This window comes from Prionailurus viverrinus, chromosome B3, assembly GCF_022837055.1.
Source record: "Prionailurus viverrinus isolate Anna chromosome B3, UM_Priviv_1.0, whole genome shotgun sequence".
NCBI classification, from domain to species: Eukaryota; Metazoa; Chordata; class Mammalia; order Carnivora; family Felidae; genus Prionailurus; species Prionailurus viverrinus.
Window position 1 is genome coordinate 80,678,301 of NC_062566.1, and position 16,602 is coordinate 80,694,902.

Below are 16,602 nucleotides of genomic sequence, written 5' to 3' on the forward strand. Positions count from 1 at the left end.
CATCTTTTCCATTTAGTAGAATATGAATTCTTCACTAGATTTAAAAGGTGTTTGTCAAGTGAGTGTTTCTTGTTAGTGAAATCACAAATATATTTACAGTGAACAGAGCATTTCACTCAATCAGCCCACAATCATTCATTAAATGCCTCTTGCTTTCCTCTGCTGCTGTGGGATATCAGATTGCTAGCAGTGTTGTTGAGACCATACTTCCACATGTGAAACAATTAGAGACATGATACTTTTATTAAGAGCAACTGTTAGTATTACAGTTGAATTTTCCTGTTACCTAAATTAAGATTCAACTTAGTACGCTTAGTACTGTTCATCTATAGGAGTGACAAGGATTTTTTTATTTATAAAAACATCGACAAAATGTTTGATCAGGATGTTATGGAATAGGGAATTATTCTTCAACTCTGTAATTTAATGATAATTTATTATTTTGATAAGTTTGGTCACTCATTTGTGGCTACGAATAAATGAAAATATACTATACTTGTATGGTTAAGTTTCAGTCTTTTGTTATTATTGGAATGCAGCCTCAGAATTGTGTCCTAGCACGCATGACAAAGGATATATCTATTTGAAGATCACTTATGTTTTTTCATAGTTGGACTAAAACTGAATTTTAACTAATGGAGGTGCTGATTTTTTTTTTCTTTTTGGGGGACACTAATTGATCCTCCTGTACCTATTATGTAATACCTAAAGCATTGTTCATAATAAGTTCTTTTTGTATTATTTCTACCTTAAGCCAGATTTTATTCTTGAATGCTTAATATTGAATATGTAGATGATATGATACTTAACTTGCTATTTTTACAAGTTGGCTTACCACACTCTGAAAAGTAAACAAGTCCTTAATTTTCTTTGACATTCTAAAAGAACTAAGTGATGCATAAAGCTATACCCATACATACTCAAGTAAATAAGTGCATACAAAACTGGTGAAATCTGAATAGTGTATAGATTGTATGAATGTCAATGTCTTGGCTTTGATATTGTACTCCAATTATGTAAGATATTATCATGGGGAAAACTGAGTGAAAGGTCCAAGGGAACTACCTGTACTATATTAAGTTAGCAACTTTTTGTCAGTCTATATTCATTGCAAAATAAAAGTGAAAAAAAAAGAGGTTAAAAGAAGATAGTAAAAAAAAAAAAAAAAACTAAGTGAGACTTACTGGATGTTTAGGAAGAATTACTTGAATTAGTTATTCACTTTTCTACTATGTGGCCTCTTGTACAAAGAATATTGTGTGTGTGAATGTGTTGCTAATGGCATAGTTCCAGATATCTGTCCCATGCTTTTACTGTGTAAGAAAGAATCACATTTCTAGGGTCAACTATGGGACTGAGTTTGGTGTATATATCTAGAGGCTTTGTTTGCCATTTTTGTGATGGTGTATTTGCACGCCACGTTTTATACTATTTTACACTATTGTTTCATACTATTGCATTGGTAGCTTGAAGTGAAACTCTCTTGAGCATTCATTCTCTAGAAAAATCAGGAGCACTCAAACATCATTATCAGTTTATACATTTTGTTGTATCAGTTTATACATTAAATCCTTTTGGAAGGTTTGGACTCTGAAAATAATAGTTAAAAAAAAATAGTGGTTTTGTTGGTCATGGTATCCACTTGTTACTTGGAGAATATGTGATTAATGAAACCAGAGTTTATTGACTATTACCATTATGAGTCCTGAGAGATTACTTTTCATAGAAAAGGAGTTTTATTTTCATTTTGCTCATTCTCTATCAAACATTTTAGGAGTATTCTTTAGAAGAATGGAGTAAGAACTAAAATTTGCAGTGTAGTTTCTTCCTCGATCTTAAATTCTTAATTCTCTAGGCTGCTTTGATATGGATTTTAACTGAGCCTTTTTATTTTCAGTTTTTAAAGATTAAGTTAGAATCACTTGTCAGTTTCTTCCTGACTCATCTTATAAAATACAGTTGGACAGAATTCCTGTAGGGAAGTGTTAACGAAACTCATTAATGCTAACGTAATCAGAGTAATTGTGTTTGGTTGCAGGAATCTATAGAGAGCTCTGCTTAGAATCTGTAAAGAACAAATATGAATGTGAAATTCAAGCCTCTCGCCAGCATTGTGAGGTACTGTTATTTTACTTGTACTTTTAATCTAATTTCAACCCTTCAAGTCTTTCTGAGTGTGGTAGGTAAAGTAAATAAAGTAAGTGAAACAAAATTAAATTGTACTTTAGTTTATCACTTGTATGATTTTTTTTTTAATACAAGTGCAGCAGAAGCTGTATTGTAAATAGGACACAAAGAAGGGACCATAGAAAAGAATGAAGGGAGATAATTTTAGAAGTTTTGCAACTGTTACCTTAAAAAGACTTTGTCATGATCATGTCATTTGGCATTGCTGAAAATATTAGTGTAATTAGTATAATATTCAAGTTTAGACTAAAAAAGTGTGAATCTAGTGGTACAGTTGGAATGTTGGGCTTATTATTAATTTGACTCTCTAGATCTATTTCCTCATCTTAGGACAGAATTCTCTATTTATGGGGAAAAAATAGATGTATTTTTCTCTATGGAGAAAGTCTCTTTGGATAGTGTTTAAAACTAGTGCTCATTTTGCAGATAACTTTTCATATAACCTAGGTAAGATCATAAATACATTAGTGGAAATAAAATAACAAATTCTGTCATCATTCTTATCTTTTATTATTTTATTCCATCTTTGTAAATTATTAAAATATTAAGATTAGATTTAAAAATTATGGAATGTGTTTCATTTTATTTGTTTGTTTGTTTGTTTACTTATTTAATTTATTTTTGAGAGAGAGAGAGAAGGACAGAGAGAGAGGGAGACACAGAATCTCAAGGAGGCTCCAGGCTCTGAGCTGTCAGCACAGAGCCCTATGCAGGGCTTGAACCGATGAACTGTGAGAACATGACCTGAGCCAAAGTCAGACAACCCACTGAGCCACCCAGGCATCCCTCATTTTCTTGATTACAGCTGACATGAAACATCTTTTTGATGTTTACTGGCTGCTTGGATTTGTTTTCCTAAGAAGTGCCTGTTCATATCTTTTGCCTTTATGTTGGGCTGTTAGTGTTTTCCTCATCAACTGTAGAGGTTCTTTATATATTCTGGATATAAATGCTTTGCTGGTTATGTGCTTTGCAAATATTTTTACCCAGGCAATGGAATGTCTTTTCACTCTTTTTGATAACTTAGTGAACAAAAGTTTTACATTTTAATGTAGCTGAATTTATCATGTTTCCTTTATGATATGTGCTTTCTATGTCTTTCCCATTTTGAAGTAAAAAAAATGTATTTTGCTTTTAAAGGTTGAAATTTTGCTTTTTAACGTTTAGATTGCTAGACTACCTCTAATTCATTTTTGCATGTGGTATAAAGTATGCATCTAGTTTGTTTTTGCATATGGATAGGTAATGTCGACACTGTTTATTCCATACTCTGTTGTTATACCATGAATCAGCAATTCCATCTTTTTCCCCCATCTTTTTTCCCCATCTTTTTTCCCCATCTTTTTTATATCCAATGTCCACTTATATGCCAGAGTGTTTCTAGCTGTTTTGTTTTTTTTTTTTAAATGTTTATTTATTTATTTTGGGGAGGAGTGGCATAGAGAAAGAGAAAGAGAGAGAGAGAATCCCAAGCAGGCTCTGTACTGTCAGCGCAGAGTCCAGCACAGGGCTTGATCTCACAGACTGTGAGATCATGACCTGAGCTGAAATCAAGAGTCAGACACTTAACCAACTGAGCCACCCAGACACCCCTGTTTATAGCCATTTAAATTTGTTTCATTTGTCTGTTTGACTGCTTCTGCACTGGTAGCATAACACCTTGCTTTCAGTCTAGTAAGTCTTGGTAGTTCAATAAACTAATAATTTTACCTTGCTCTTCTTACACTTGTTAAAATTTTTTGTTCTTGGGGCGCCTGGGTGGCGCAGGCAGTTAAGCGTCCGACTTCAGCCAGGTCACGATCTCGCGGTCTGTGAGTTCGAGCTCCGCGTCGGGCTCTGGGCTGATGGCTCAGAGCCTGGAGCCTGTTTCTGATTCTGTGTCTTCCTCTCTCTCTGCCCCTCCCCCGTTCATGCTCTGTCTCTCTCTGTCCCAAAAATAAATAAACGTTGAAAAAAAAAATTAAAAAAAAAATAAATAAAATTTTTTGTTCTTGTTTAGTAACATCTTTTAAAAAATTTACTTTTTATTTCTTGCTGCTGTATAAAAAAATCATTTTGTATATTGATATTATATCCAACCTTATCTACCTCTCTTCTTAATTCTAATAATTTAATTACAAACTCATTAGATTTTCCATGTGGGTTGTAATGTCATTTGTTAATAATGGCAGTTTGTTTCTTCTATTCTGATCTTCCTCTTGTTTTGTCTTAGTGGCACTGATAGAACATCATAAACTAGAAGCAGTGAAAGCAGATTGTGGTTGGGTTCTTGATTTTAAGGGAGTGCTTCTTATGGTTTTCCAATATTTACTGTTGGGTTTTGGTAAATACTCTTTATCAAGTTAAGGAAATTTACTTTTATTTCTTATTTTCTAAGTTTTTTTTTTTTTTTTTTTTTTTTTTTTTTACCATGATAGTTGTTATATTGTATTAAAGGCTTTGTCTACATTTGTTGAATTAGTCATGTTTTTTGCTCTTAATGTATTTTCTAATGTTAAACCATCCTTGGATTCCTGGAATAATTATTTTTACTGTGAATTACCAGATTCAGTTTGCTAATATTTTGTTTAGAAGCTTCATTTCTATGTTTATCAGTGAGACTTAATTTTTAAGTCTCATACTGTCCTTGATTTGATCTCAAGATCCATAAAATGAGTTAGGAATATCCCATATTTTTCTCTTCCATAGAAATATATAGTTAAGATTGCATTCATCAGTTCCATGGGTGCTTAGTACATCTTGTCTTTGTATATTTTTAAACAGCCTCATACTTATAGAAAAGTTGCAAGAAAGTACAAAAGAACTTTTCTGATGAAGATGACAATGAGTTGGCAACATGATGCACCATCACCCCTGAATACAACAAATGAAGGACACTCTCCTGTATAACGATACTATAATCATCAAAATCAGGAAATGTACACTGATACATTACTACTGTCTAATCCTCAGACCCCATTTAAGTTTCAGCCGTTGTCCCAACAATACCCTTTAGAACAAAGAGATCCAGTTCAGGATCACTTGTCTTTGTCTTTGCATTTAGTTGTCATGTCTTGTTTCCTTCTATGTAGAACAATTCTTTGGTCTTTCCTTGACTTTCATGGTCTTTACAAATTTGAAATTTTCAGTCCAGTTATTATATAGAATGTCAGTTTTGAATTGGTCTGCTTTTTCTTCATGATTAGAGTTGGGTTTTGCCTCTCAGTAAGAGTATCACAATAGTGATGTGTTTTTCTCACTGAATTCTATTAGGTAGCACACAATTTTGATATGTACCATTGTTGGTGATGTACACTTTGATCACTTGACTTCAGTGGTGTCTTCCAGGTTTCTCTAAGTAAACTTACTGTTTTTACTTATTGTGATTAATAAGTACTTTGGGGAGAAATACTTTGTGCAAGTATCTTATTCCTCATAATACTTTCCGTTCATTTATTTATGTATGGACTTATCCTAATTTTTTGTCTGCTTCATCTTTCAGTTACTGAAGGAGGTGTGTTAGAATTCTCCGTGTGATGGTGGATTTGTTAATACCTCCTTTATTATTTTTTTTATTATTATTAGTTTTCTTCTTTATGCCCTAAGAAAATCCACATACTGTTCTTTTCACAATAGTAAAGTCATTCACCATTTCAGATCTGGAGGCCAAAGGTACTGATAATGAGATGCTCCACAATGCATGTCCACTGTTGTGGATTCCTTTGATCAAAAAGGATGGTAGAGTCCTGGGGACTGAATGCTCATGATTCCAGAGCTCCCAGCTGAAACTTATCTCCTGTAGAATTTCTTTTATCTTTTTCTTTTTTCTTCTTAAAAAAATTTTTTTTAACTGTGGTTAAGAACACTTAATATGAGATGTATCCTATTAACAAATATCGAGTGTGTAATACAATATTTTTAACTATAGGCACACTTTTGTACAACAGACCTCTAGAACTTAATCATGATGTATAACTGAAACTTTATACCCATTGAACAGCAACTCTCCATTTCCCCTTTCCCCTAGCCTTTGGCAACCACCATTCTACTCTCTGCTTCTACGTGTTTGACTAGTTTGTATATCTTATATAAGTGGTATCATGCAATACCTATCTGTATGTGACTGGCTTATTTCATTTAGTATATTATCCTCAGGGTTGATCCATGTTGTAGCACATGGCAGGACTTCGTAATTTTTAAAAAATGTTTATTTATTTTGAGAAAGAGAGAAAGAGTGTGAGTGGAGGAGAGGCAGAGAGAGAGAGAGAGAGGAGAGAGAGAGAGAGAGAGAGAGAGAGAGAGAGAGAGAGAGAATATCCTAAGAAGGCTCTTTGCTGTCAGAGCAGAGCCAGGTGTGTGACTTGATCTCCGGAACTGTGAGATCATGAGCTGAACCGAGATAAGAGTTAGGCGTCCCTGGATGTTCTAATTTTTTTGACTGAATAATATTTCATTGTATGTATATATCATATTTTCTTTACCCATTCATCCTTCAATGTACATTTAGGTTGTTTTCCACATCTTGGCCATTGTGAATAGTGCTGAAATGAACATAGGAGTGCAAATCTCTTTGAGATCCTGATTTCAGTTCTTTTGGGAGTATACTCAGAAGTAGAATTGCTGGATCATTTCGTTCTATTTTTAATTTTTTAGGGAACTGCCATACTGTCTTCCATAGTGACCACACTATTTTATAATTCTGCCATCTGTGCACAAGGGTTCCAATTTCTCCATATCCTTACCAACACTTATCTTTTGGTTTTTGGATAACAGCCATACTAATAGGTGTGAAGTGATAGCACACTGATTTTAATTTGCGTTTTTCTGATGATTAGTGATGTTGAACATCTTTTCATGTACTTCTTGGCCATTTGTATGTCTTCTTTGGAGAAAGGTCTATTCAAGTCCTAATTTTTAAATTGAGTTCTTTAGAGGCACCTGGGTGGTTCAGTTGGTTAAGCGTCCTGACTTCGGCTCAGGTCATAATCTTGCAGTTCATGAGTTCGAGCCCTGTGTTGGTCTCTGTGTTGACAGCTGGGAGCCTGGAGCCTGCTTCGGATTCTGTGTCTCCCACTCTCTCTGCCCCTCCCCTGCATGCTATGTATCTCTCTCTCTCTTTCAAAAATAAAGATTAAAAAAATAAATAAGTTGTGTTCCTTATGTGTTTTTAATATTATTAACCCTTTATCAGATACATGATTTTTGAGTGTTTTCTCCTGTTCGGTAGGTTGCCTTTCCACTCTCATTGTTCCTTTGTTGTGCAGAAGCTTTTTAGTTTGACATAATCCCATTTATCTCTTTCTGCTTTTGTTCCCTGTGCTTTTGTTGTCATATTCAAGAAATTATTGTTAAAAGCAGTGTCATGATGCTTATCCTTTATATTTTCTTCTAGGGGCTTTATAGTTTCAGGTTTTACATTAAAATTTTTAATCAGTTTTGAATTTATTTTTGTGTATAGTGTAAGGTAAGGGTCAGATTTCATTCCTTTGCATGTGGCTGTCCAGTTTTTTCCACACCACCATTTGTTGAAGAGACTAGCCTTTCCCCATTATGTATTCTTTGCACCCTTGTTGAAGATTAGGTGACCATGTGTTCATGGGTTTATTTCTGAGCTCTTTTCCATTGGTCTATATGCCTGTCTTTATGCCAGTACCATACTGTTAATTTCCATAGCTTTGTAATATATTTTGAAATTAGGTCATGTGAAGCCTCATTTTGTTTTTCTTTCTCCAGATTGTTTTGGCTCTTTGGGGTGTGTGTGTGTGTGTATGTGTGTGTGTGTGTGTGTGTGTGTGTGTGTGTGGTTCCATATTAATTTTAGTCCTTTTTTCCATTTCTGTAAAAAAAAAATTCCATTGAGATTTTATAGAGATTGCATTGAATTTGTGAATCACTTTAGTATGGACTTTTTAACAATATTAAGTCTTCCAGTCTAGGAAGATCTTGATTTATTTGTATTTCTTTCATCAGTGTTTTATAGTTTTCAATATACAAGTCTTTCATTTCCTTAATTTATTCCTAAGTATTTTGTTCTTTTTTATGCTATTGTAAATGGCATATGTTAATTTCTCATGGCTTATATATCTACCAGTTTATTTTAGAATTTTTATATCTCTTAATAAGTGTAACATTTTATCCTTTTTAAAAGCACTTTACTCTGTAACAATGATTTTTGCCTCAAAGTCTATTTTGTCTGATAATTAAAATAGCTTCTGTAGTTTTATTTGGCCTGGCATTTACTGGCCAAATTTTATTCTTCATTTTATTCTATTCTTTTTTTCTTCCAACTTTCTTATGGTATATTTTAGGCATGTTATTTGTGAATAAAGAGCTAATGTGTTGATTTAAAAACTATTTTAAGAATCTCTGTCTATTAACTGGTAAATTTAGTCCAATTATATTTGTAGTGATTATTTGATATTTAATACCAACCTGTTTTATATTTTCTATTTTTTCTGCTTTATCCTTTTTTATTCTCTGACCTTTCCTGGCTGTGTGTGATTTATTGAGTTTTAAAACTTGTTATCATACATTTATACTTTCTATTTCTATAATGATTAGCTTAATTTTTCACCATGCATATCTACATTAGAATCAAATATTAATAACTCTGTCCTCCTCTTGAATTAAAGGACACTTGAACTCTCTAACTCTAGATACTCCCTCCCAAAGTACAAGTTATAGTTTTCAGTACTTTAGTTCCATTTTGCTTTTTTACCTTTCAAATGAAGCATTATTTTGATCTCTTAGATTTAGTTGACTTAGTTCTTTTTAGGTTTATGCATACTTTACTAGTTTTTTTTGCTCACTATTTTTGAGTTGCAACCCCTCCTTGCATATTCATTCTTTGCTTCTTGAAGAACATCCTAACATTTCTTCAGAGAGTCCCTTAGTGGTAAGCTCAGTTTTTATTTGTCCAAAATAGGTTTATTTGTAATAATTCTGGAAGGACAGTTCAAGGGGATAAAACATTGTGGGATGACAATTGTTTCCTCTTAGCATTTTTAGGGTTTTACTTTCCACAGTCTGCTTAGAAGTCCCATTTTTAGATAACTTTATTTTCCTTCCTTTTACTAGCTACTTTTAAGCCTTTTTTATTGTTGTTATTCAGTTCCTTTACAGTATGTCTCCACAGAGATTATTTTTCTCTCCTTACTTGGATTTGTTATGCGCTCTGAATCTAAGAATTTGTTTTCCACTCATTCTGGAAGTTTCTCAGATATTGTCTTTTCTGGTATTGCCTTTCTTTCATTTTCATTATATTTAATATAACATTATCTGAAGTTCTTCAGAGTCTATTTCTGCTGTGTGTGTGTGTGTGTGTGTGTGTGTGTTAAATTTCTGACAAATCTCACAGCTTTTTTCCTTATTTCATGATTCTGGACTATAGCAGGCTTTATTGTTAGGAATTCTGTGAGCCTTGGACAGAGGATGTGGTTCTTCAGATAGTATCTGCTTTTATTTCTGCTAGGTTGTTTGAACTAGGCATCCTGCTGTGCCAATAGCACATCTGCTTTAATTTTTTGGCTTGGAATTTCCTAGAAGATGCAGGTAATCTGTATTTGAATCTCAGATATGTAGAGGTCAGGCCCAAGATGACATATTTGCTGGAAAAACTTCTTTTCCATTTATTGCCTAACTGACACAGATGCATTTCCCTCAGGCGAATCTTTTCTAGTCTGCCTTTTCCTTGAAGGTATAACCCTTCAGAGCTATGCAGGAATCCCAGTTCTTGTGTCCCTGCTTTGCTTAGGCCCCAGATCTTTTTCCCAAACAGCCACTAAAAACCACGCCTCTAGGTTATTGACACCTGCAAATAACCTCAAGGAAACCATAGCTTCAAACCAGGTTAGCATGCTGGTTTTTAGCTCTTTATTTTTGGTCCTTGGGGATATCTCTTACTTTTTTTAAGAGCTTAACTATACTTTTAAAAAGATGTTTGTGGTATTTTATTTAGAATATCTGTCTAGGTATGTTGGGAAGTTCTGTTTGGTTTTGAGTATTTTTGTTTTTGTTTTGACAATATCTCATCTATATTGTCAGAAATAAAAGTCCACAAGGTATTTTCAAATAATATTTTTTACATAGACAAATATATTGATATTCTTTCTCTTCCATCATTTTTCAGCTTTGAAAGTCTTCCCTCCTCCATAGAAATGCCAATTATTTACCTAAATTTCTTCTAATTTAGGTATGGCTTGTTTTTTAAATGCTTAATATTAATATTATAAATGATCTATTTACTTATATAATACTCACCAGTGGTTCAAGGGCATTTTAGACAGAGGAAATAAAGGCTGGAAGGGAACTTAGAGTGTTACAAATTTTATATTCACGCTCATTTTAATCCTTACCACACCTTATGAAAGGAATTATCTTGATTTTATGAATGGGGCTCAGAGAGGTTAAGTAATTTGCATGGGGTCACACAATTAGCAGCAGAACCAGGATTGAAATCCTTTGATGTTTCTAGTCATTCATGCAATTTACCATTAAATCTGAACCTTGTTATTCAGGGCTTTTTATTTGCTTATTTCTTAGTTCTACATTTGGCTCATATAGAAATAACTGAGAGGCACCGGAAGTGGGAAGAAGGGAGATTCACTGCCAATGGCCAAAATAAGTTTGATTAGCAGCAGGTAGAAAGAGGGGCCAGGACCAGAGATTAGACATGTTCATGTGGGTATACATACAGAGCGCATGCCAGAACACCACAGAGGCAATCGAGTTAGCAGATGGTTTGTGTCAAAATAAGGAAGGAGATCACATTTATAGAATACTACAGTGTGTCAGACACTGGGACAGGTGGTGATGCTTTTTTTAGGTTCTCTCATTTAAGCCTCCCCACAGAGCTGGAGATGAGTGTTAAGATCAACAGCAGGTGGTGGCAAGGTCTCAGACCCTGAGGGTTCAGGGTTAGGATTCTAGTTTTTGAGAAGATTGAGGCTCTTTAGGGCTCTGGCTTTGGTTATCTATTTATTTAATTTTTTTCTGATTATAACATTAATAAGTACTAACAAAACTTGAGAAATAGGTCTAAAGGAGGAAATGCAACGAACTATAGTCTACCAAGCAGAGGAAATCTGTTACGTGCATGTTTGTATAATTGATTTTCATATCACTGGTATGACTATCTATACTATTTTGTATCATAACTTTTTTACAGGCAGCATTTTATGAGGATTTCCCTACAGCTCTAAATACTTAGCTAATACAGCTTAAATACTTTTAAACATTTGTTTTTAGCAGGTAATGTGTGTATATATTTCCGAAATCACAGGCCTCTAATGAAACACAGCAGCCCCCTCTCCCATCTCTAAATTCTACGTCCCAGCAGCGGTTATCTCTTTTAGTTACTGCTTCTGGAATTTGCCCTCATATTTCTAAATAGTATCAGTTTTAAATATTATCTATTTGTGTCCTGTTATGAAAGCTGAAGATTCCATAATAGTTTCCCTCATCCCATTCTTACACTGTTATGTCTCAGTTTTTGTTTTTGTTGTAACTGTAAATATTGTTTGTTGAGCCAAGAATTATACTGTGCTCAAACTGCCCTCCTTGTACAACTCTATTTGTAGCCTTGGAATTAATAATTGCTTCATTTACTTTTAGTCTTATTTGTCAATTCTTCTCAGAACTCTAGCAGATCTATGAAAGCCCCGCTGATGCTGTTTTCCCTGTGATCAAATGCATCAGATAATCCATGAGGAGCATCCCCTTTACCCCTAGATCCCCTGTCCTCCTGCTCCATCCTGCAGCCTCCTTCAGATGCTTTCTAGGCCAGCTGCATCTGTCTTCGTGGGTGTGTCTTCACCACCACCCTAGAAATTCCCGCTAGATCTTTCCCGCTAGATCATTCCCACTAGATCTCCTTCTCCTTTTCATTTGGGTAGAGTGGCTTCTTGGGACAAGGTGTATAGGAGTAAGTTTTTTGAGACCCCTTGTATTGGTTATCCAATACGATATAACCAATTGGTTATAATAAATTACCCTAAAACTTAGTGACTTAAAACAACAATAAACATTTTTTATTTTGCAGTGTCTGTGGCCAGGAATTTGGGAACAGCTTAGCTGATTGGTTCTGCCTCAGGGAGTCCCATAAAGTTGCAGTAAAGAGGTCAGCCAGTGAAGCAGTTAGCTGAAGGCTTGACTGGGGGCTGGAGGATCTGCTTCCAAGGTGACTCACTCACAAGGCTGGCAGGTTTTAATGGTTTTTGATTGCAAGCCTTAGTCCTTTGGGTCTTTCCAAAGACTGCCTGAGAGCCCCATGACCTGGTGACTGGCATCTCTCAGAGCAAGTGATCCAAGAGACAAGACTGAAGCGACGATGTTTTTTATGACCTAGATTTCTACCACGTTCTATCCATTAGAAGTGAGTCACTAACTCCTGTCCACGTTCAAAGGGAAGTTAGGTGTGGAGATTGGAAGGATATGGGACCTTGAAGACAAATATATAAGTACTTTAAATAAACTAAATTACCTATTGAACAAAGAAGTCTCTACAGGCACCAAAGCAAGGGAATTTGGATGAGCCTTTCTTTTCCAGGTATCCTCTAGCTCCTTCCTTAATGACTTCTTTTCCAATTCAGGAAAGTCTTTTGAGGGCTTATGGGCTTGGGGATAAGGGAGACAAGGACAAAGAAATAAGACTGAGAATAGATTCAAGGCACTTCTATTTGTACACTTTAAACTGTAACTTAGGGGCACCTGGGTGGCTCAGTCGGTTGAGCATCTGACTTAGGCTTAGGTCATGATCTCTCTGCACTTGTGGGTTCCAGCCCCGCGTTGGGCCTTGTGCTGACAGCTCAGAGCCTGGAGCCTGCTTCTGATTCTGTGTCTCCCTCTCTGCCCCTTCCCTGCTTGTGTTCTCTCTGTGTCTCTCAAAAAATAAAATAAAATGCTTAAAAACATTTTTTTAAACTGTGACTTATATCTTTAGAGATGCCTTCAAAGCATCAAACATTTCAGGCCCATTGTGGTGGTGTTTTTTTGTTTTTATAAAGAAAGTCCATTAGTGGACTTATTTTAGAATTTTTGCTTGGCTTAGAGCAAATTTATCAATAACAAGGAAAGAGACTGCAGCAGTTAAGGTTTCATATTCTTAAAATCTTTATCACTTTCACTCTGCATTCAGAGTCCTCTTTGGTGGGAGAATCTGGATCTATTTATAGTTGTCACACTCTCTTGACTGTGACTGGGGCCTGCTCTCCATTTTTCTCTGGTATATAATGTTTCCCAATTCTTGTAGCACAATGTAGATAAGGCCGGAATATTTCATAACAGTTTACCAAAGGCAGAGGAAACAACCAAAAGGAAGTGAGTTTAGAGAGCAGCCTGGAAGATTTTTCATATGAGATCTAGTTTTAGTCTTCTTCAGCTTTGCTTTCTCTAGCTCTTGGCTCGCCTCAAATTGACAAAAGCTATTTTCTCTCTACCACTCATGAGAACCTTCAAGCATGTGTAGACTCTGAATTTCAAACCTGTAAGAGAGGACTTAATGATTCACACTTAGCAGCGCTGCCAAGTGGGTGTGGCTTGTGCCTTTCACAAGAAATCCTATCTACCTGTATTCCAATAGTCTCTACCAGAACGTCGTATCTATGTCTCAGGAGCCTACTCTCCTTACTAGAGTAAGCATGTGGTGGGTTGGGAATCTGTCAAAAGCTTTTTATATAATGAATCTATATGTTATACTTATGTACCTTTTATGGATTTTAAAATAAGGCGTATGGTGTTTTATAATTAAGAGAACAATTGGCTAGAACTAGTAGACCTGGGTTCTAGTCTGATTTGCCAGTAAATAGTCTTTTGGATGTAGTGTATAGTTTTACGATTTTGACTATAATTAGATTATTTTAAACGATTATAGAATTCATACTTGAATCTCTTTGTGTTACAGTGGTCTATTTTAATATGTTGAGATATTAGTGAGGAATAAAGGCCCAATTACTGTTGCAAAGAGAAACCCATTTTATAATGACACACTTTATAGGACAGGTTCTCCATTATACAGACAGGTAGGACCTGGTTATACTTAAAAGGCCATGGGAGCTTACTAGTTTTTTTAATAAACATTTACCTCCATACCACATATAAATTTAGATGTTCTTAAACAATTAATTGTATGTGTTTAAATATGTATTTAGATTCTGTGCTTCCTGGTTTTATTTCTTTCATGTATTTGGCATTTTATCTTTAAAGGTTTTAAGTTAGCAAACAAAAACATCATGTGTTAAAGTACTTTAAGAGTAAGTTAGTACTCACAGTTAAGATGGACTGATTTTTTATTTCTACTTAAGCATAATCTGTTTTTTTGTTTTTTTTTTTCAGAGTGAAAAGCTTTTGTTATATGATACAGTCCAGAGTGAACTGGAGGAGAAGATAAGAAGGCTTGAAGAGGATAGGCACAGCATTGATATTACCTCAGGTGGGAGCTCCTGGGTGGCTCAGTTGGTTAAATGTCCGACTCTTGATGTCAGCTTACGTCATGGTCTCACGGTCAGTCGTAAGACTGAGCCCAGCATTGTGCTGGGCTTGGAGCCAGCTTGGAATTCTCTCTCCCTCCTCTCTGGCCCTCCCCCACTCATGTGTGCTTGTGAATGCATGCTCTTTAAAAAAAAAAAAAAGATAATTACCTCAGGTAATGGGAATGATGTGGTGTGATATGTGTGATATTTACTTTAAGTGACACTGAACCTGTGGCTTACTGGAGTGTCTCATAATATCCTAGTCTCCTAATATAAATGTTATGTAAATGAAGTCCTAATAAGAGGGGAAAGGGGGAGGCTTCTAAAGAACTTGATAGGTTTGTGATTGTTGCTTTGATTTGAATTCACATTTCAGAAAGACAGAAAATGGAGCACATGAAAAGGGACAAAAGGAAAGTGTGACAGGAACTATAGAAGTAAGAACAGTATATTGTAAGAATAATAAAGATATTATTATAATGTATGAATAGTATTGAAAGACAACTACAGCATATGTTCTTCCCTCTAAATCTTAAAAGATCAGGTGGAAGAAGGAATAAAAATCTTTTCTTCTTGGTAACACACAAACTAGATAGAAATTACAGGGAGGTAGATTTTTGTCTGAGAAAAAGGAAAAACTTCTTAATAATTAGATCAGTCTAATGAGAAACTGGTATTTTCAGGGGTATTATGGAAAAGCTTTCTACAGTGGGTTGAAGATGTATTGGGTTATCCTACAGGTCATGTGTGTGTATTACTTTACCTCTTTAATGTTTTATTTCTCGGTAGGCACGGTGGAGTCAGATGAGCCCCTATCCCTACTAGTTGGGTGAATATGAGTGACGGTTACTTTAGCTTTTCTAAATCAGTCTCCTTATCTGTAAAATTGAAATAATAGGACTACCTGTCTCAGAGATAGCTTTGAGGATTAGAGGAAGCAATGCATGTAATGTATATTTAACAAAGTACCTGACCTATGGTTCATCAGTTATTAGTCATTAAGTGCCAAGTTGATTTTTTACTTTAATAAAGGCAGAGGAAATTTTATAAATATATAGCTACTCAGGAAATTACATAGTCACATATATATACTATCAGTGAAATTTTGCTACCATGAAATTACATAGCCTTTTCCCCCACTTTGATCTCCAGAAATCAGCTAATACTCAATTTTATTTACTTGCCAGAGCTGTGGAATGATGAGCTTCAGTCAAGAAAAAAGAGGAAGGATCCTTTCAGTCCTGACAAAAAGAAGCCAGTTGTTGTTTCAGATATCCTTTTCTAAATTTGTTTTTGCCTTGGTGCATATGGTTTTGCATTGTGCATATCTTTGTAATTTTTATTAGTATACACTGACTTTATTTACATGATTCTATAATAGGAAAAAGATGACTTATAAAACTGAATGAAGGTAGAAGAATATAGTTTAGGATTAAGAGGGGTAGGGAGGGAGTTTACTACTCTAAAGGGAGTAGAAGTTGAGCCATTAATATGGCTTTGTAGTTCGCAAAGGCTTTGATGTGAACTAGCTCTTTATAGCATGATTGTTTAATTCATATGTTTATTTTTTAACACTTTCAATGTTTCTGAAATTGGAGTGTCTTTAAAATTAAAAAAAGGGGCGCCTGGGTGGCGCAGTCGGTTAAGCATCCGACTTCAGCCAGGTCACGATCTCGCGGTCCGTGAGTTCGAGCCCCGCGTCGGGCTCTGGGCTGATGGCTCAGAGCCTGGAGCCTGTTTCCGATTCTGTGTCTCCCTCTCTCTCTGCCCCTACCCCATTCATGCTCTGTCTCTCTCTGTCCCAAAAATAAATAAACGTTGAAAAAAAAAAAATTTTTTTTTTTTTAAATTTAAAAAAAAAAAAAAAAGGTTAGAGTGGGAGACAGCCAAACATAAGAGACTCTTAAAAACTGAGAACAGGGGCGCCTGGGTGGCGCAGTCGGTTAAGCGTCCGACTTCAGCCAGGTCA

At 35.2% G+C, this 16,602-nt stretch overlaps 1 protein-coding gene across 10 annotated transcripts in view; it reads left to right on the forward strand.

Moving 5' to 3' along the window:
* The window catches only part of BRMS1L (BRMS1 like transcriptional repressor), a 37,176-nt gene that overhangs the window by 8,539 nt on the left and 12,035 nt on the right, over nucleotides 1-16,602 (forward strand). For all 10 annotated transcript variants that reach the window (XR_007153295.1, XR_007153298.1, XR_007153297.1 and 7 more), the window contains exons 4-6: nucleotides 2,039-2,118; nucleotides 14,497-14,593; nucleotides 15,821-15,904. Coding sequence is in view for 4 of the 10 variants with exons in the window: in XM_047864115.1 (XP_047720071.1) it covers nucleotides 2,039-2,118; nucleotides 14,497-14,593; nucleotides 15,821-15,904 (261 nt within the window). In the remaining 6 variants the exon portion in view is untranslated. The remainder of the gene's footprint in view (nucleotides 1-2,038; nucleotides 2,119-14,496; nucleotides 14,594-15,820; nucleotides 15,905-16,602) is intronic.